Source organism: Salvia hispanica, chromosome 4 (assembly GCF_023119035.1).
Source record: "Salvia hispanica cultivar TCC Black 2014 chromosome 4, UniMelb_Shisp_WGS_1.0, whole genome shotgun sequence".
Lineage (NCBI taxonomy): Eukaryota > Viridiplantae > Streptophyta > Magnoliopsida > Lamiales > Lamiaceae > Salvia > Salvia hispanica.
In genome coordinates, this window is record NC_062968.1 from 20,165,585 (window position 1) to 20,184,310 (window position 18,726).

The 18,726-nt window shown below is 38.0% G+C and overlaps 4 protein-coding genes and 1 pseudogene across 4 annotated transcripts; 3 read left to right on the plus strand and 2 right to left on the minus strand.

Annotated features, from left to right (window-relative positions):
- Positions 1-1,674: 1,674 nt before the first annotated feature.
- On the plus strand, positions 1,675-4,093 carry LOC125220595 (annotated as a pseudogene).
- A 1,514-nt stretch (positions 4,094-5,607) lies between these two features.
- On the minus strand, positions 5,608-8,123 carry LOC125218451 (classical arabinogalactan protein 9). Its single transcript, XM_048120121.1, has 2 exons — positions 7,440-8,123; positions 5,608-5,841 (listed from the first exon to the last, which is right to left on the minus strand). Exons 1-2 carry the CDS (start codon positions 8,040-8,042, stop codon positions 5,755-5,757), a joined length of 690 nt encoding a protein of 229 aa, XP_047976078.1. The 5' UTR covers positions 8,043-8,123; the 3' UTR covers positions 5,608-5,754.
- A 4,045-nt stretch (positions 8,124-12,168) lies between these two features.
- LOC125222357 (protein TRI1-like) lies at positions 12,169-13,459 on the plus strand. The gene is made up of 2 exons (XM_048124900.1): positions 12,169-12,504; positions 12,934-13,459. The coding sequence occupies exons 1-2, from the start codon at positions 12,214-12,216 to the stop codon at positions 13,048-13,050; spliced, it is 408 nt and encodes a 135-aa protein (XP_047980857.1). The 5' UTR covers positions 12,169-12,213; the 3' UTR covers positions 13,051-13,459.
- Positions 13,460-13,617: 158 nt separating this feature from the next.
- On the minus strand, positions 13,618-15,194 carry LOC125222356 ((S)-8-oxocitronellyl enol synthase ISY1-like). The gene is made up of 2 exons (XM_048124899.1): positions 15,035-15,194; positions 13,618-14,881 (listed from the first exon to the last, which is right to left on the minus strand). The coding sequence occupies exons 1-2, from the start codon at positions 15,071-15,073 to the stop codon at positions 13,760-13,762; spliced, it is 1,161 nt and encodes a 386-aa protein (XP_047980856.1). The 5' UTR covers positions 15,074-15,194; the 3' UTR covers positions 13,618-13,759.
- A 1,894-nt stretch (positions 15,195-17,088) lies between these two features.
- On the plus strand, positions 17,089-18,270 carry LOC125220596 ((S)-8-oxocitronellyl enol synthase ISY1-like). Its single transcript, XM_048122748.1, has 2 exons — positions 17,089-17,344; positions 17,476-18,270. The coding sequence occupies exons 1-2, from the start codon at positions 17,306-17,308 to the stop codon at positions 18,268-18,270; spliced, it is 834 nt and encodes a 277-aa protein (XP_047978705.1). The 5' UTR covers positions 17,089-17,305.
- Positions 18,271-18,726: the final 456 nt, after the last annotated feature.

Genomic DNA, 18,726 nt, shown 5'->3' on the forward strand with positions numbered 1-18,726 from the left:
AAAATATGAGACGTATTGCACTATTGATTCAAATAAGATTATTTTAGTTGATAAATTATAAACATTTTTATACCCATCAAATTCTTAGCAAGCGTGAAAACTAATTTGGGGTAATTATCTAAAGAGAATGCATAATTAGTTTTTTATAATTTGAAAGTAAAAGCGGCCCAACGATTAAATATATGGCCCAAAATTAATAAGCCAAGTATTTTCTTCTCCAACCTAATTCAATTTTACAGAATCAGTGGAACTCCCTAAGTATGGACGGTTGGTGTGGAGGGGAACTCCCAATAAGAGTAATCTAAGCACAGCACAAAATGTAAAACACACCATCTGCATTATTACTAATGTTGGGTATCGGTGGCGCATAAGGCTGACAATTTTTGGCACGACATGATAACACGACACGAGCTCGCATGAAATTAATGGGTATGTGTCAAAGCTTATTGGGTTTGTGTCCTTATCGTGTCGACACGATAACGACACGAAAATTTCGTGTCGTGTTCGTGTTACACGTTAAGAATATTATAATATTATTTCGTGTCGTGTTCGTGTTACATGTTAAGTATATTATAATATTATTTTTATTTTTATTTATTTTAAAATATTTAAAATTTAAAATTTCATATTGAAAATAATATTAATATATTATATTATTATTATTGTTATAGTGTCGTTATTGTGTTGTGTCATATATGTGTTATTATCGTGTCGTGTTGACCCGAAGTGGTTCATTTCATTAATGTGTTCGTGTCGTGTTCGTGTCTGAGGGTAGCGGGTCGTGTTCGTGTTCGTGTTTAGAGTTTTCTTAACGAGTCGTGTTTGTTTTTGTTGTTATCGTGTCGTGTCGTTATCGTGTCGACACGATAACGACACAACACACACGATTTGCCACCCCTAGTGGCGCACACCTGAACTCCACATTAGTATACATTAGTATGATATTGTCCGCTTTGGCAAAGCCCAGGTACTCCCCAAAAGGCCCCATACTAATGGAGTTGGGAAAACCCATTTATATGCTTGCAACTCTTGTTCATTCTCCGATGTGGGATATGGTTTGCTTTACCACAATCCTCCCCTCAAACCAAGACCACCGGAGCAGACCACATGCCTACCCCATGTTACAGGTCACCAGGTCACCACAGGTCTTGGTCGAGCTCACGCAGAGACATTGGAGAACTTGCAAGCTAAACCACCGAACCTCGAGCCACACAGGCCCAACACTCTTGTACATTCTCCGATGTGGGATATGGTTTGCTTTACCACAATCCTCCCCTCAAACCAAGAACACCAGACCAGACCACATGCCCACCCCATGTTACAGGTCACCAGGTCACCACAGGTCTTTGTCGAGCTCAGACAAAGACATTGGAGAATTTGCAAGCGCAACCACCGAACCCCAAGCCACACAGGCCACCAAACCACATGCCTACCCCATGTTACAGGTCACCAGGTCACCACAGGTATTGGTCGAGCTCACACAGAGACATTGGAGAACTTGCAAGCACAACCACCGAACCCCGAGCCAAACAGGCCCAGCCCCTGAACCAGGGCTCTGATACCACTGTTGGGTATCGGTGGCTCACACCCGATGGTGCACACCTGACCTCCACATTAGTATGATATTGTCCGCTTTGGGCAAAGCCCGGGTACTCCCCAAAAGGCCTCATACTAATGGAGTTGGGAAAGTCCATTTATATGCTTGCAACTCATGTTCAACTCTTGTTCATTCTCCGATGTGAGATATGGTTTGCTTTACCACAATATTCCCCTCAAACCAAGACCACCAGACCAGACCACATGCCTACCCCATGTTACAGGTCACCAGGTCACCACAGGTCTTGGCCGAGCTCACGCAGAGATATTGGAGAACTTGCAAGCGCAACCACCGAACCCCGAACCACACAGGCCCAGCCCCTGAACCAGGAAACCAAGACCACCAGAGCAGACCACATGCCTATCCCATGTTACGGGTCACCAGGTCACCACAGGTCTTGGTCGAGCTCACGCAGAGACATTGCAAAACTTGCAAGCGCAACCACATGGCTCTCTGATACCACTGTTGGGTATCGGTGGCGCACGCCCGAACTCCATATTAGTATGATATTGTCCGCCAGTGGCGCACACCCGAACTCCACATTAGTATGATTTGTCCGCCTTGGGCAACGCGTACACAGTTTTGCTCTTGGAGTACTCACCAAAAGACCTCATACTAATAGAGTTGGGAAAGCCCATTTATATGCTTGCAACTCTTGTTCAATCTCTGATGTGGGATATGGTTTGCTTTACCACAATTACTCACGCCGTCTTCAACCGTGAAAATTTCTGAAAAGCCCAAGGGCAACATTAGTTTAATTTAATTTATTATAACCCTAAATGCCAATAATATAGCAGCCCAACAACAATATAAATGGTCCAAAACATATGAAGCCCTATTCTACATATTTTCCTTCCTAATTCAATTTCGATTTCAGTGAACAAGTTGCGGCGGCAACGCTGGATTTTGGAAACTACGGTTGGAGTTCAGGGCTCGCTCTGGGGCGGAGACTGGTCGGAGTTGGGCAGTATAAGGAGGGGTCGGGGTTTGGTGCCGGTCAAGCCCCCGCGGCTTGTCCCTGTGTGGTTCCGCCAGTGGAGCTGATGCAGCGCTGGGTATTCACGGAGCGGCGTTGGGGTCAGCCCACCCCACATGGGTCCATCGGGCGTCTTCAACAGTGAGTGAATTTCTGAAAATTTGAGTCTTTCATGGTGACACTGGAGATCAACGCGGCTCTATTTCAAAGCTTGAAATCTTTCATCCATCTCAAGAATGTGCACGCCCGTCTCTTTCGATTGAACCTTGATCAGGACCGATTTATTCTCAACATGCTTCTGAAATAGGCTTTTCATTTCAACCGCCCCGACTACGCCGCAACGCTATTCAGCGAGATGCAGCCCAATTTCCATTATTACCACACCATGATTCGTGGGCTTGTTTCAAGATATCATTTTGACGACGCCATTAAATACTTTCACTTGATGTACCGCGAAGGATATTGGGCCAACAATTTCATATTCACTTTTGTTCTAAAATGTTGCTTGAAGAATATGGACATTAAACTTGTTATGAACGTTCATTCTTTGATTGTGAAACAGGGTTGTGAATATGATCCACATGCGAGTACTGGGTTGGTTGGATTGAATATGCCATCATTTCTGGTCTAGCTATGACTGGCCATACTAAAACAGCATTTAGTTGCTTTGGTTTGGTCCAGAAATGTGGATGGAATGGTGACGGGAACACGTTTCTTGGTCTACTTTGTGGATGTGCTCATGCCGGACTTGTTGATGATGGGCATCGTTTCTTCAATGGAATGAGTGACTTATGCTCTTTAGATCCTACTATTGAGCATTATGGAAGCATGGTTGATCTTCTTGCTCGAGCTGGTTTATTAAACGAAGCTCATGATATGATCTTGAGTATGCCAATGAATGCCAACGCTATAGTATGGGGAGCTCTGTTGGCTGGATGTCAGATGCACAAGAATACTCGATTTGCTGAGCATGTATTGCAACATTTAATCAAATTGAAGCCATGGAACTCGGGGAACTACGTCCTTTTATCAAATATTTACTCGGCTAATAAGAAATGGGATGAATCAGAGAGTATTAGGGCAGTCATGCAAGAGCAAGGGATTCAGAAAGTGCGCGGCTGTAGTTGGATGGAGGTGGACAGTATTGTGCACGAGTTCCTTGTTGGAGACACATCCCATGCTGTGTCAGATGGGATATATGGTAAACTCTTTGAGCTGGCTGGGCAGCTAAGAGTAGTTGGTTTTGTGCCTAGCACGGAATATGTGTTGTTCGATGTAGAAGAGGAGGAGAAGGAGCAGTTCTTGGGCTGTCACAGTGAGAAGTTGGCTCTTGCATATGGCCTAATTGCAAGAAACCAAATTGTGTTATCCGGATAGTTAAAAACCTCCGTGTATGTGGCGATTGCCATGCATTTATCAAGCTCGTGTCGAAGATTACATGGAGGGAAATTATTGTTCGTGATACTAACCGTTTCCATCATTTTGTCAATGGGTGGTGCTCGTGCAGAGATTATTGGTGAATTGTTACATTGGTCTAAACACAGTGTTAGATAAAGAGGAAGCTTGGGTACCAAAGTTTGGTGGATTGATGAAGAGCAAAGGGTCTTTGCTATATACTAACAATGCAGCCACAGAAGCTATTTGATTGAGGCGTACTAATCTAGCCATGACCAGGTCATTTCGTTTCAACTGCTTTATGGTTTTCGTTGTCTACTATTCAAATTTTTGTGTTATCGGTCGAAGTCAAAGTACTCTATTTTGTGCCTGAATTCTTCTTTAGGTATGAGATAATTTGTAAGCAAGTAAGAAACTGCTCAAATTGTGTTTTGTAAAATGAACAGATTTTGGAAGGCATCAAAATACTAAAGGAGTACATATCAGCAAGACTGAAGTGTTGAGTCCAATGCAAATGTGAGGAATAGTGTGTTGCATTTTTCATCTTATGCTTGATTTCTCTTCTTTTTTTAGATTATGATTATTGGCTCCTGAATCTATTCTTTTTCCCTTTTTGTGTTCTATGCAGCGATCAGTTCAAATGCAGCAGTTCAAGGTAATAGTGAACAAACTGTTTGATTATGTGTTCTGCAATAATAACATTTCTCCTTCCGTATGATAGGAGTATACTTTTTTTAAACTATAAAATGTACTCCCTCAGTCTCGGATAATTCGTCTCAGTATTCCATTTTGGTGCAAATATTTGCTCAATATTTTCCATCTCTTGTATATTTGCTCTTATTTAATTGAATTAAGCTAAATTCAACCAAAGCCCTGCCAGAAGTATGCTTATTTGTGAATTGGGATTGCAAGTAGTAATAACTATGAAAATTAAATGGACCATGGATGATGAAAATAATGATTACAGTATATGTTTTAAAATGTTCTCCACATCTAAAGAAAATCAAATTGAAGTTGCAAATACTAAACCTATAGATTCTAGTTGTGATTCAAGGCTTGTGAAAGAGCCATCTTGAAAAAAAGTTTGAATTTCAAAACTAAGTAGAGCGCGCCTGGCTTTGGCACTCTGTGCTCGACTATGGAACTCGGGTGCTTGATTTCTCTTCTTTTTTTAGACTCTGATTATTGGCTCCTAAATCTTTTCTTTTCCCTTTTTTTGTGTTTTATGCAGTCAACAAATGTTGATCAGTTCATATGCAGCAGTTCAAGGTAATAGTGAAAAAACTACTGTATTTGATTGTGTGTGTTTTGCAACAATATCATTTCTCTTTGTATTTTTTTTTTATCTCTACAAGTATTTTTTTTAAAACTATAATGTAGCCTTAATACTACTATGTTATAAGGAGGTGATTAGTACTAATTAGATAGTGCAAATATTTTCTATCTCTAGTATATTTACTCACTTTTCTAATTCAGCATTCAAGATACATTATTTGCTCTGATTTAATTGGACTCAACCAAAGCCATATGAGGAGTTTATGTTTATTTGTTAATTGGAATTACAAAACATTAATAAATGTGAAAATTAAAAGGATAATGGATAATGAAGAAATGATAATAAAATGACTGGAATAGTGAATACAAGAAAGAATCCAAATCAATGTATAAAATCAAAGGTGCATCCAAAATCTCAACAAACAACTAAATGTGAACAAATAGATAAAATAGCATAATACATAAGTGTGAGCTGTAATTCAAGCATGGGAAAAGGCCCAAGTAGAGTAATCTAAGCCCAGACCAAAAACATGAAAGCCCAGCCCAAAATAGCGCTGCCACTGACCATCTGCGCCACACCCACTGGATTTGCTCCGCTCTGTCATGTCAATTTCCAATTTCATTATCAATCCACCAAATTATGTTAACATTCATTATGATTGGAAATAATTATCATCTGCTTTTTAGAGTGCTACTACAAACATAATTTCACTCTTGTATGTCCGAACCATGTTTTTACCAATTTAAAACATACTCCCTCCGTCCCGGATAATTCGGGTCACTTTGATCGGACACGGGTTTTAAGAATTATAATGAAAAGTGGGTTGAAAAAGTTAGTGGAATATGGGTCCTGCCTTTATATATTAATTTTATAATAAAATGTGAGTAGAAATGAGTTAGTGGAATATGAGATCCACTATCAAAAATGGTAAAAAAGTGAAGTGTGACAAATTATGTGGAATAGATCAAAATGGAAAATTGGGACGAATTATCTGGGACGGAGGGAGTAAAAACTAGGCATTAAAATGCATCCTATTTTCAGTTTTAAAATAACTATGATGAGTAATTGGACTCCTGGCCTTTTTCTAATTATTGTCATAAATAATGCAGATTTCAGCAAAGTGAACAACTTAATCCATCAGATATTTGATTAAGTGGGACTTAAAGCATTTTTTTAACGTTAAAGAGTTTTTGAAATAAAAAATAAGTGAAAATATTTTATTAAAAACGTTGAAATTGAAGGCAAAATCATACTACTATTAATAAAATTCATTAATTCTCGAGAGATGTGTTCTTGTAATTAGCGTGGTCTTGAGTGCACCCAATCCCGACACCCTACAACATTGGCGTGGAGCGTATTGACCAATGTTGTTACGTGTTAAAATTATAGAGTAATTAAAATTAAAAAAATTGTCAAATTTAGTTTGGTCAAGTATAGTACTAGGTATTTTACTAAATCAGTAGAAGAGTAATGAATTTTGAATTTATTTAGAACATTTTTTTACAAATCATACTACTACCTACATGAATATACTCACTCCGTTCTAAATAATTCGTCTCATTTTGATCGGCCACGAATTTTAAGAAATATAATAAAAAGTGAATGGAAAAAGTTAGTGGAATGTGAATCTTATTTTTATATTTTAATTTTATAATAAAATATGAGTAGAAATAAGTTAGTGAAATATATGGTTCACTACTAAAAATGGTAAAAAAATAAATGGGACAAGCTATATGAGACAGATCGAAAAAAAAAATGGATAAATTATCTGTGGATGGAAGGAGTAAATTTACCCGACGTCGTTGTTTCGTATAATACTTGAAAAAACTTATAATACTACTCTAATTCAAGCTATATATGATTTGAAATACTATGATATTGGATCAATTCAAATGTTAAGATGATAATTTCCCTCGAATCTCTACGCAACAGACATTTTAATGATTTACTAATAAACAATGTATTAGACTATATGATATACTAAAACTTAAAATAATATAGGTAATTAGTTTTAATAGTATTTAAAAATTAATCACATTTTTTTGTTTTTAAGAAAAATATATATGTATTCATTTTTAAGTTTGCACTAAAATCAAATTTAACCTGACATTTACACAAAAATAAGTTTGAATTTAATGTAAATGATTGTACATACTTAGATTGATTTGTAACAAAAATAAAAAGGCAAAACGCACCTGATCTGTGGCGGACGGAGCTGGAGAGAGGCCGGGGAGACTGGGGCCCGGGGCTCCGGTCGGCGGAGACGGAGGGCTCGACAGCAGCGGCGATGGGGCCGGAGACGTCGGCTTCGACGGAGCCGCAGCCGGAACCGAAGCTGGCGGGGAAGCAAGCGGAGCCGGCGTAGGCGCAGCCGGCGGCGGCGGTGACGGCACCGGAGGCGGCGGCGACGCTGGAGGAGGAACGGCCGGCGGAGGCGTCGCCGGCGGCGGAGTATTCACCGGAGGAGGAGGCGAGGCCACCGGAGTAGGAGGAGGAGAGGCCACCGGAGTAGGAGGCGGAGTGGCAGCGGGTGGAGGAGTGGTGGCTACTGGAGGAGGCGATGAAACCGGTGGCGGAGTCGCTGCCGGCGGCGGAGTGGCGGTCACCGGCGGCGGCGTAGCTGCCGGCGGCGGAGTGGTGGTGGTCGGAGGCGGCGTTGCGGTGGGAGGAGTTGGAGTTGGTGGAGCTGGAGTGGGCGGAGTAGGCGGAGCAGGAGAATTTGTAGGAGATTGGCCGTTGACGGCGGCGGCGGCGGCAATGCAGATCACGGCGGTGAACAATAGCAGGTTGGAAGCCATTTTGGAGGAAAATGCGCCTGCTAATGTGCGCAGTGGTGAGTGAAGGTTAAGAACTTGAGACGAGAAGGCTAGTGAAGGAGGGTGTGTATATATATTGGAGGAGTGTAAAAACTATAAAACGTTTTAGAGCTGAAAAAGATGTATTCGTAAGATTTGGAACCGTAGAGGAGTAGAGAGAAAGGTGGCAAATTTATTTTGTTGGGGCGTCGTCGAGTTTATGCAACTAGCGATTTCTCACGAAAATCGATCTCTACACCTAATTAGTATGCATATAGTAGTAATTGATTCATATGGTGTAATAGCGTTTTATTTCATATAACTATGTCACGGGAGGTCCCTCGTTGATAATATCTTCAATAAGTATCTCCGACCTCATGCTTAAGGGACGAGGTGTTGAACCATCACACCAATCGTTCATGTAATTTATCATAGGATACCTCAAAAGTTAGTTTCAATGCATGATGTACTAAAATGAAATTAGGTGATTTTATTTATGTAACACATTGAGAATCAACAAAATTATAAAACACTACTCCCTCCGTCCCGGAGTATTAGACTCACTTCTTTTGAGCACATGATTTAAGGAATTGATATTTAAATAGTTAAAGTGGAGAGAGTAAAGTATTTAGAGATGGAAAAAGTAGGGGAAAGAAGAGAGAAAAAAGTAGGTGGAGAATAGAATAAGATAGATGCTTTTTGCTAAAAAAGGAAATGAGTCTAATATGTTGGGACATCCCAAAAAGGAAAGTTGGTCTAATACCTTGGGACGGAGGGAGTACATCTTATGCGTGACAATTATACTAGTATTAAAATGTAAAGATAAACTACTACTCCATTACACCAGCATGTTGGTGAAATTTTAACACACTAGTACTTTTCAATGCAGAGAGTATTGTGACTGTAAATCTATACATATTAGTTATAAATAATAATGATTCACATCTTACGTTAAATTAAAATTCAAAATACATGCATCATGGGAACGACATGAACACATTAGCCCACACATAATTGTGGGCCAAATTTTTTATTTAAAGTAGTGAAATTCAATCAGATAAGTTTTTGTGTCTGGTAATGATTGGCCTGATCCATCCTGGAAATTTAAATCATAATTAAAAATATTATGAAAAAAAGACAATGGAAAAAAGAATACAATGCTTACACAGCAATTTACCAGCTTGTGCAATCATTTTGAAGATAATTGATGATTGTGACCTCAATTAACGACACCTTTTTTCTAATCTATTCCATTCAACGTCTCAATTAATTTGGTTTTTTGACTAAATATTACTCCTATTTTCTGTAATTTTTCATGGAAAGTTTAATTTAATTTGTTCTAATGAATAAAGCTAATTTTGTTCCAACTTCCAGCTGTGCAAATTTGAAGTGACAGAAAAACTAACATGCATGATTGATGGGAATGAAACATATATCGCACCCAATTCAATTCAATTGTGGGACTATGAATAATTGTGTACCTTCTATCTATATTACTCATTTACTCCTATATAAAGATGAAGTGATTAAAAAGGATATTGGTATTAAAAATCATAAATTTTAGATGAATTTTTGGTACATTTAAGAATTATGAAATTGGTTTTAAAAATTATTTTTTTTTAAAGTGTACAATTTTCCCAACTGCCCTAAATAAAAAAATTTCGGTAAATTTTGATCCCACGTGGCTAGCCGTGAAATCTATATTGCTTAGTTTCGACACCCTAATTCTTAACTTGACACTGAATAGTAGTATGTGTCTAATTAGATAAACTATGTCTCGTAGATCTACCAGGTTTGACGAAAGACTTGGCGTGGAAAATCGACACAAATCTTAAAGTTTGTTATTTTTAAGAACACTGTTAAAATCGTTGGAAATATTAAAATTCGCCCAAAATTTATTATTTTATGACCAACATCCATAAAAATCACATTTTATATTAAAATAAAGATCAAATTCTAGTTATTTGTTATCATGATTACATGGATTATGCTATGCAACAAATCTTTAAAATAATTAATTTTATGTAATAAAAATAAATTAGGGAATTACTATTTTGATAGGAATGAAATACTTAATCCATAACAGTTTAGATCCATTGTTATAAAATTATAGATGCAAGGACTATAATGAATTTGAAATATTAGTACTAAAAAAAATTGAATCTTTGATTTTAATTACATGTCATTTTCAATTAGTTGACAATCTTAATATATTTTTGATTTAAATTATTTTTTTGACATAAAGTTAATTATATGAGTATTAACGAAATCTTAAGTGCATATGTTCATATGAAATTTGCACGAAAAAATGTACTCCAATTTATATATATTTAAGTTCAAGGCGTATGATTTTTTAATTTGTAATGATATAAACGAAAAAAATGTCATTTTCTAAAAATTACATATATGAATTGTAATGATTGATGTGCATGTATAATGTGTACATTATGTAATGTTATTTTTCATTTTTTTAGAAATTTAAAAGATGCAAATCTTATTTTCAGAAAATAGTTATGAAGTTAACTCAAATATAATAATAGCAGTCATTTTGCTTTTAATACTCCATAATTTACACACGATACATTCTAAGCATAAATCATCCCACCATAGGAGTACTTCTTATTCAGAGGTAATATAAGAAAATCTAATATTTTTATAACTAAATCCGGTTTGAACTGAAAATTTCAAGCATACTAATTTTTTTAAAAAAATCTAAAAAACCGAATACAAAATTTTAATTAATTGTTACATATATTAGGTTAGCCATATTTAAATAAAGTATTTATATACAAGAATATTTCAGATTATTTTTCAGTTTAAAACAAACCTTTCAAAACTAATCCAAAACGAATAAACAATTCGATCCAACCTTTAAATTTAAAATCGAAATCGAATTTAATAATTTATACTTAGATCAATTTAATTACTACATGACTGCATGATTTTAGTGACACTGAGGAAATTTTGAATCGAGTTGAGCGGTATACGAATCATCAATTTTGGTCCTAATTGAATAATTAAATGTCATTACTTGATTTACAAGATAAAATCGAAATAAAGAAAAAGAATGCAAAAAAAAGGGCAAGTGGCGTAGATTAAAAGGGAAGATGAATTTGGTGAAGGTCCATCAATTCATGTGTCAAAAGTAGGAATGATTATTATTCTGCAGCATCATTAATAATTAATTACACCCACCAACATTTCCATTTCACTCTTCCTCCTCTTCTATAATTACACTCTTAATTGTTAATTAATGCCTTTCTTTATCCCACTTAATGTGGTGTAACGTGGACTACAAAAATTTAACTAAAAATTTAGTCGTTTGGGCTCATTATTTAGTCAAATTTCTTTTTATTTCTTTCAAAAGAAAGATAAAAAACTGAAAGTTGATTAAATTAAAACTATAGTAATCTGGACATTTTGCCGTACTGAGTTTACAGTCAATCACAATTTAAGAAAGTAAGAAAAGAGAAAGTGAGAAAATCTTTATGGAATGTGATATCACATAATAAAATCTTTACTAATAAAAACGAGTAAATTTAGTAGCTCAACACATTGTCATATGATATACTATCATAGTCAATCACAAATTACAAATTTTAAAGGAGAGAAAGAAGGATGAAAAAAAAAATTCTGCAATTGTGATTGACTGGACACACCATGTGACAATATGTTCGACAACTAAACTAGTACTACTAAATTTCAGAGCAGTACATGCGACGACTAGGTGACAAGGAAAGGAAGGCAAAGCATCGGAGGTGTGAGGCAACAATTGAGAGGACACCATGAGGTGAGATGAGGTGAGGAAAAGCGCATAGAGAATAATTAATCCCCATATAGTAATTTTCATCGGAAAATATCTGTACAAATAAATTTTTTTTAAAGTAATGTTCGATATTAGTGAGAAAATTTCTAAAAGGTTAAAATTTTAAATTAACAGGGAGTTAATTATTTTATGGTCAACCATAATATAATTAAATAAGAAACATAATTTAGACAGAGGGCTCCAACTATTTGGGCCTGAGACTATCCACCACAGCAAGCCCAATCATAAAGCCCATAAAAATTTTAATGATTTTTTTTTTAAAATAAACAGAAAAGAAACATTTTTGCCGCTCTTGAAGTCTTATCTTCTTCTTCAGTCTGCAATTTTTTTTTTGCTGAAAACCTAAAAATGGCGCTGTCTATTGGTGTATTCTCAACTTTCCTGCCTCGAGAAACGGTGTCGTTTGGCAACTCGTCTTCTCCTCTCTCCCTCAAGCTCGCTCCAGCTAACCTGCGCTCGATTTCCATAACCGCCGCCGCCAAGCCGGCGGCGGAGGCGAAGAAGCGCGAGCCGCGGGGGATAATGAAGCCGCGCCGCGTGTCGCCGGATATGCAGGCGTTCCTCGGCGGCGCGACGGAGTTCCCCCGCACTCAGGTGCTCAAGGAGATTTGGGCGTATATCAAGCAACACAATCTTCAGGTGCGGAAACCCTAATTTCTCGCGATTTTGCTTCTCATATCCCAATTTCATCGAATTAGGTTTGTATAGCGTACGAATGTGTGGTTAATTTGATGTTTCGCAGCAATTAACTGTTTATTTTGTATTGCTATTGGTGAATTGAAGGTATTGCTCATCTGTGTCGATATCGATGCTCTATTCCAAATTTCCAATTGCCAGAAAATAGCTTACAAGTTACAATTGCTGCATATTAAGATCCATATATGCTGTATTTTTGTTATTGCTTATTGAATTAATGATTGGTTGAACTGAAACTACTCCATGCTACATATTTTTTGGTTTCCACTCTTTGATTGATGGATTTTGGGCATAATTGTATAATCTCATTTAAAATATTGTAACATTTCATCAAATATCAGATGAATTTATGTTTACTCCTCCTAACTACAGGATCCTGCGGACAAGAAGGTGATAGTCTGTGATGAGAAGCTCAAGAAGATCTTTGGAGGGAAGGATCGTGTCGGATTCCTTGAGATTGCCGGGTTGCTCAATCCACACTTTCTTTAAGGCAGAAGCAATCAATCCATGAGGTGTGTTTGGCTTCACATTTTGGGAGGATATTAGAGTTTTTTGTTGTTGTAAATGAAGTTTAGTACGAGTCTCTAGGACGTGCGATATCTCTGCTTTGCAACGTAGATGACCCTCGAAGCTCATTCTGCAAGATGATCACTCTTGATGAGTAGTTTTGCTTTCTGGATCAACTTGTAGGCTTTAGTTGATTGCAACCGTGTGCTCTCATTCTATTCTATTTCGAGTTTTACGAGCACTGTGGTTCACACGTTCATTGTCTCTAGTCTGCTATCTTCTCTAAGATAGAAATGCTTCACTTGAGGTGGATTGATTTACTGGCCATTTTGAGGCGGGAAAATTGCAGCTGTAATGAAAGATGATGGCAATTTAAAAGCTCTTTTGCTCATTCTGGTGAGATGATATATGCTTGATTTTGTTATTGTGCTTCTCTAATTTTTTATGTTTGTGATGATATATAATTGAAGATGGTTTTATGAGTTTATCATGTTTTGACAAGTAGTTACAAAATTAAATACCCTAAAAATGTCAATTAGTCAAACTATATAAACTTGCACAATGCAACATCATTTTCTCATCCCAATTGAAATCAATATTATTACAACATTGTTCTATTTCATTCTATAAAGAAACTAATAACCAAGGTAACAAACTCATTCACAAAGCACAGAGTAGACATGAATACATTTTAAGGAACAATCTTGTAAGCTTTCACCTTATCAATCCATGAAAGGAAGGAATTCTTTGAATTTCTGAATCCAAGAAATCCATGCTCCTTACTTTTGTTCATTGTGTCCAATGGGACTGCATTCTCAAGTATAAGATCAACAAACCACCACTTCCCAATATCCTCCAACTTGTAGGACAACAACCCATTCTCCCTCACGATTTCGTCCCAAACCGGGCCTTTATCCTCCATCACCTCCTGCAATTTCACACCCTTCCCTTCCTCGAACTCCCCACACTCCACCTCAAACTGCTCCGCCAGCGCCTTCCAGAGATGCTTCCATTTGAAAACATCCCCATTGCTCACATTAAACGCCTCATTCCTCGCGTAAGGCTCCACAGCCGCCCATATCTGATGCTCCGCAATCAAGTCTGCATCCGAGCAATCCGAGTACCCATCCCAAGCAGCCCTGCAACCCGGAAACCTCAACACTGCACCCTCATGCTTGCAGATAGCCGCATACACGCAAAGCGTCCCAACCAAATTCATCATGCTATACGGAGAGAAGCCAAATATATTCCCAGGCCGATGCACAGACCAAGTCAAGCCCGCCTTCTTCCCAACCTCCTCAAACAGAATGTCCTCTAGGGTATAGTAGAAATTCGGGCAATCCAATCGAGGCAAATCCTCAGTAAGCGGTGGATCGTGAGCTTGAGTACTCCATAGCCTCTCAAATGAACCTAGATAATGCTTCCTACCAGTAAGCAAACAGATATGCTTCAAATTGGGGCAATTAGGGATCACAACACTCAGCACATTCCTCAGCATTTTGCCATTAGCTTCACAATTCTCCTTCTCAGTGGATCTATTAGTCCAAGTGACATAGAAAATGTTGGTGATATCGGTGAGAGAGGATAGCTTCGCTTCGACATCGTCGGGATCGGAAACATCGCAGGTGATGTAGTTGATCGGGTGATCCTCGCTCCAGGAGGGGCGGGGGCGCCGCGCAACACCATAAACCTTCCACGGGCCGCCCGGAGTGTCGGAGAGCGGCAGGATCTCCGCCATGCTGTTCCCCACGATTCCGGTCACCCCCACCACCAGAGCGACATTCGCCGGTGCTTCGTTTTCATCCAATTTTCTCTAATTTCGACCGTTTACACGTCAGTTCTCGTGAAATCGGATGCTCAATCGCAAATTAAATCGCACAAATTTGGAAGATACGGATTGGAAATACAAATTAAATTGGAAACCAAGCCTAGATATTTGAAGATTGAGCGGTTGATAATGAATTACCTTTGCAGCGCCGATAGCTCCAGCCCACCACCAGCTCATCTTCAGTTTTGGATCGTGAAATTGTGAGTAAGAAGAATATGTGAGGAAGAGATTATGATAGTCAAGCTAAGCTCAAGGATCATTTCATTTTCATATTTGAAGAAAAGTAGGAGTAGAAAACTTTACGTGTTCAAATTTGTCTTGTCTTGCATATTCCTTTCGACCCGCCTAATACTAATAAAATTACTAATCTACAATTTATTAGTTAAATTAATTGCATTTGCCTGTTCATTAATCGGCGCTACTCCCCATCTAAATCTAGGCCCGGGGAAGAACCGAAAAAATAAGGTCAAGGTTCGATTCCGGTTATCAAGTTTAGGTTTTCTCGGTTCTCGATTCTAACCGTGAACCGAAAGGATGGAATCGAATAAACGTTATTTTCTAATATTTAATTTTTATATATTTATTTTAGTTTTAAAAAAGTAAAAATTAGAATTGTGAAAAAGGTTAAAAACCTAATTACCGCTCACAATATTCACACCACGCCGCTGCTCTCACACTCTCTGCAACTGCTCCACCTCCATGCTGTTGTTGCTCTTCTCTCCTCTCCATGCTACTCGGATAGAAGGTATGCTCTTCTTTTCTCTTCATGCATGCTGCTGTCCGAAATTTACTATTACATGTCTAATACTTCGCAATATGTAGGCTTATTTAGTAGATTAGGCAATTAGCAGATTATGAATTATCTAATGTATATATGTTATATTAAATTATTTAACCCCACCCAGGAACGAATTCTAGCAATAGCAAACTTATTTTTTTTTATTTTACTGAATGTATTCTACTTGAGTTCGATTCCTTCGGTGGAATCGAAGACCGAACTGATTGGTTCCTCAAATAACCGAACCGACAAAGGGTTCAATTTCGGTTCTTGATTTAAGAAAATATAGGATTCGGTTAGAACCGAACCGACCTAATCCCCACCCCTATCTGAATCTACTTATTCATTTTCCCTTCGCCACCTTTTGTTTCCCTCCCAGCTTTGAGAGAAATCTCAAACCCTAGCAATTTGCTTGTTCGATGCCTCGCTTAGCCATCTCGCTGACCTCTGTGTTCTTGTCTCACATTCGTCGTCTCCCTTTCTGACCATTCTGATTGTCTGTTGCCTCCCAACGTTAATCCACTCGTGTTTTATATAGTTTTGATTCGGTTAGAGTTGGTATACTAAAAAAAATACTAGTACATGTTTTCAAGGCGAACAGTTGCTTGTATTCGGTAAACTCTGAACTCACTTAAAACCATATTGAGAAGAAGTAATTGTCTTTCACTCTTTTGTCAATATTGTTCATTAAATGCTCAACATGTATATCTTAAAGCAAAAGAATTTAGGTGTTTTGCATTGTTGAATGATCGTGGAACAGCTAATGTGACACAGTCGGCACCTTGCACAGGTAAAATAGTACTCCCTCCGTTTCTTCATAATTGGGTCGTTTCCATATATGGTAACTTTTTTCAACTTTACTCTCTCTTACTTTATTCTATCTACTTTATTCACTTTATACTTTATTCTCTCTACCTTTTCCTCTATCTTACTTTTTTATCTATTTATTTAACACACCCAACATTCATTTCTAAAACTCCGTGCCGAAAAATTCCGTTTCAACTATGAAGAAACGGAGGGAGTACTTAGTACTATATTTGACAACCTAAAGTGAAAGACATTTCACAACAATAGGCATTGGCTCACATGGTTTGCAAAGTCTTCCACTTGCAAATTTCATTATGCTTGGTTGGTATTAGAACTAGTTTTTCTTGCTTTTGTGTAACCTAGTATCAATTATAGGTTGCTTGACGAGCTTGTTGGACTTGAAGAAAAAAGAGCTAAAAATAGTGAATTTTAATCAATTTTTTAAAACTAGCTTCGCATGAAAATGCTCCAAGAAGTGACCACCATCATGTGGTCCACCCGTAAACTTAGACTATTGTGTTCATGTTGAGAATTTTTTTTTAAAGATCATATGTAGGTGTCGCCTTAAATTTAGATCTATCCGATAATGATAATAACTTATTCCTGGAAAAAAAAAATCATTGAAAATTGAGTACCTCCTAGGTTCTTTTCCTAGAAATAGAAATGATATGAATCGCAGACAAAAATCTCAAATATCAAAAATGGCTGTCAAAAATTAATTTTATATAAAATAGAAAGATCCATGTGCTAAGCTTCTCTGTCACAATCTCACACAATTTCACGATCCAAACTCACACACAAACCCTATTTCTCCGACACCGACGATGAGCTGGTGGTGGGCTGGAGCTATCGGCGCTGCAAAGGTACATAATTATCAATCGCCCAATCTTCAATTTTCTACGCCAATTTGATTTGTATTTCCAAATTTGTGCGATTTAATTTGCGATTGAGCATCCGATTTCATGAGAACTGATGTGTAAACCGTCGAAATTAGAAAAAATTGGATGAAAATGAAGCACCGCCGAATTACCAGAGCGTCGCTCTGGTGGTGGGGGTGACCGGAATCGTGGGGAACAGCATGGCGGAGATCCTGCCGCTCGCCGACACCCCCGGCGGGCCATGGAAGGTTTATGGGGTGGCGCGGCGCCCCCGCCCCTCCTGGAACGAGGATCACCCGATCAAATACATCAGCTGCGATGTTTCCGATTCCGACGATGTCGAAGCGAAGCTCTCCCCTCTCACCGATATCACCAACATTTTCTATGTGACTTGGACTAACAGATCCACTGAGAAGGAGAATTGTGAAGCTAATGCCAAAATGTTGAGGAATGTGCTGAGTGTTGTGATCCCTAATTGCCCCAATTTGAAGCATATCTGTTTGCTTACTGGTAGGAAGCATTATGTTGGTCCATTTGAGAGGTTAGGGAAGATTCAAGCTCATGATCCACCGCTTACTGAGGATTTGCCTCGATTGGATTGCCCGAATTTCTACTATACCCTGGAGGACATTCTGTTTGAGGAGGTTGGGAAGAAGGCGGGCTTGACTTGGTCTGTGCACAGGCCCGGGATCATATTCGGCTTCTCTCCGTATAGCATGATGAATTTGGTTGGGACGCTTTCTGTGTATGCCGCTATCTGCAAGCATGAGGGTGCGGTATTGAGGTTTCCGGGTTGCAAGGCTGCTTGGGATGGATACTCGGATTGCTCGGATGCAGACTTGATTGCGGAGCATCAGATATGGGCGTTCCATAAATTTTGTGTACATGTCTGCTCTGTGCTTTGTGAATGAGTTTGTTTCCTTGGTTTCAATGAAACAAAATAATTTGTTTAGTAAGATTGATTTCAATTGGGATGAGAAAATAATGTTTGCATTGTCGAAATCTACATATTTGGTTGATGTCTCTCATGTCATTTCCTTGTGGATTTTGTCCTTGTAAATTTCAGTACCTTTTGTTTCTTGATGAATCCTACATTTATTTATTAATTTGAACTCTGAGAAGATGTTATATGCGGTTGGACTCTGTAATGAAGGCATTAAATCCTCTACTCTTCTTTTTGACAGTCACACTTGGGTAATTCTTGCATTTTTCTTCAGTTTTATTCCTTTTTTTCTTAAAGTTCAAGTTTCTGTAGTTTTGTTTAATATCTCAAGCTACTTGTGTCATTTCTTTAAGTATAGAATTTAAGAAATTGATGTTTACAGATAAGTAGTACACAAAATAATTTTTTGGCCAAATAGCATGGG

What these genes read in the sequence shown, in the direction of transcription:
- LOC125218451 (XM_048120121.1), bottom strand. Translation starts at nt 8,042, where the DNA reads ATGGCTTCCAACCTGCTATTGTTCACCGCCGTGATCTGCATTGCCGCC. An exon ending in CTCCGTCCGCCACAGATCAG is followed by an intron (nt 5,842 to 7,439) that starts GTGCGTTTTGCC and finishes TTGACATGACAG; the next exon opens with AGCGGAGCAAATCCAGTGGG.
- LOC125222357 (XM_048124900.1), top strand. Translation starts at nt 12,214, where the DNA reads ATGGCGCTGTCTATTGGTGTATTCTCAACTTTCCTGCCTCGAGAAACG. An exon ending in TCAAGCAACACAATCTTCAG is followed by an intron (nt 12,505 to 12,933) that starts GTGCGGAAACCC and finishes TCCTAACTACAG; the next exon opens with GATCCTGCGGACAAGAAGGT.
- LOC125222356 (XM_048124899.1), bottom strand. Translation starts at nt 15,073, where the DNA reads ATGAGCTGGTGGTGGGCTGGAGCTATCGGCGCTGCAAAG. An exon ending in GAGCTATCGGCGCTGCAAAG is followed by an intron (nt 14,882 to 15,034) that starts GTAATTCATTAT and finishes GGTCGAAATTAG; the next exon opens with AGAAAATTGGATGAAAACGA.
- LOC125220596 (XM_048122748.1), top strand. Translation starts at nt 17,306, where the DNA reads ATGAGCTGGTGGTGGGCTGGAGCTATCGGCGCTGCAAAG. An exon ending in GAGCTATCGGCGCTGCAAAG is followed by an intron (nt 17,345 to 17,475) that starts GTACATAATTAT and finishes CGTCGAAATTAG; the next exon opens with AAAAAATTGGATGAAAATGA.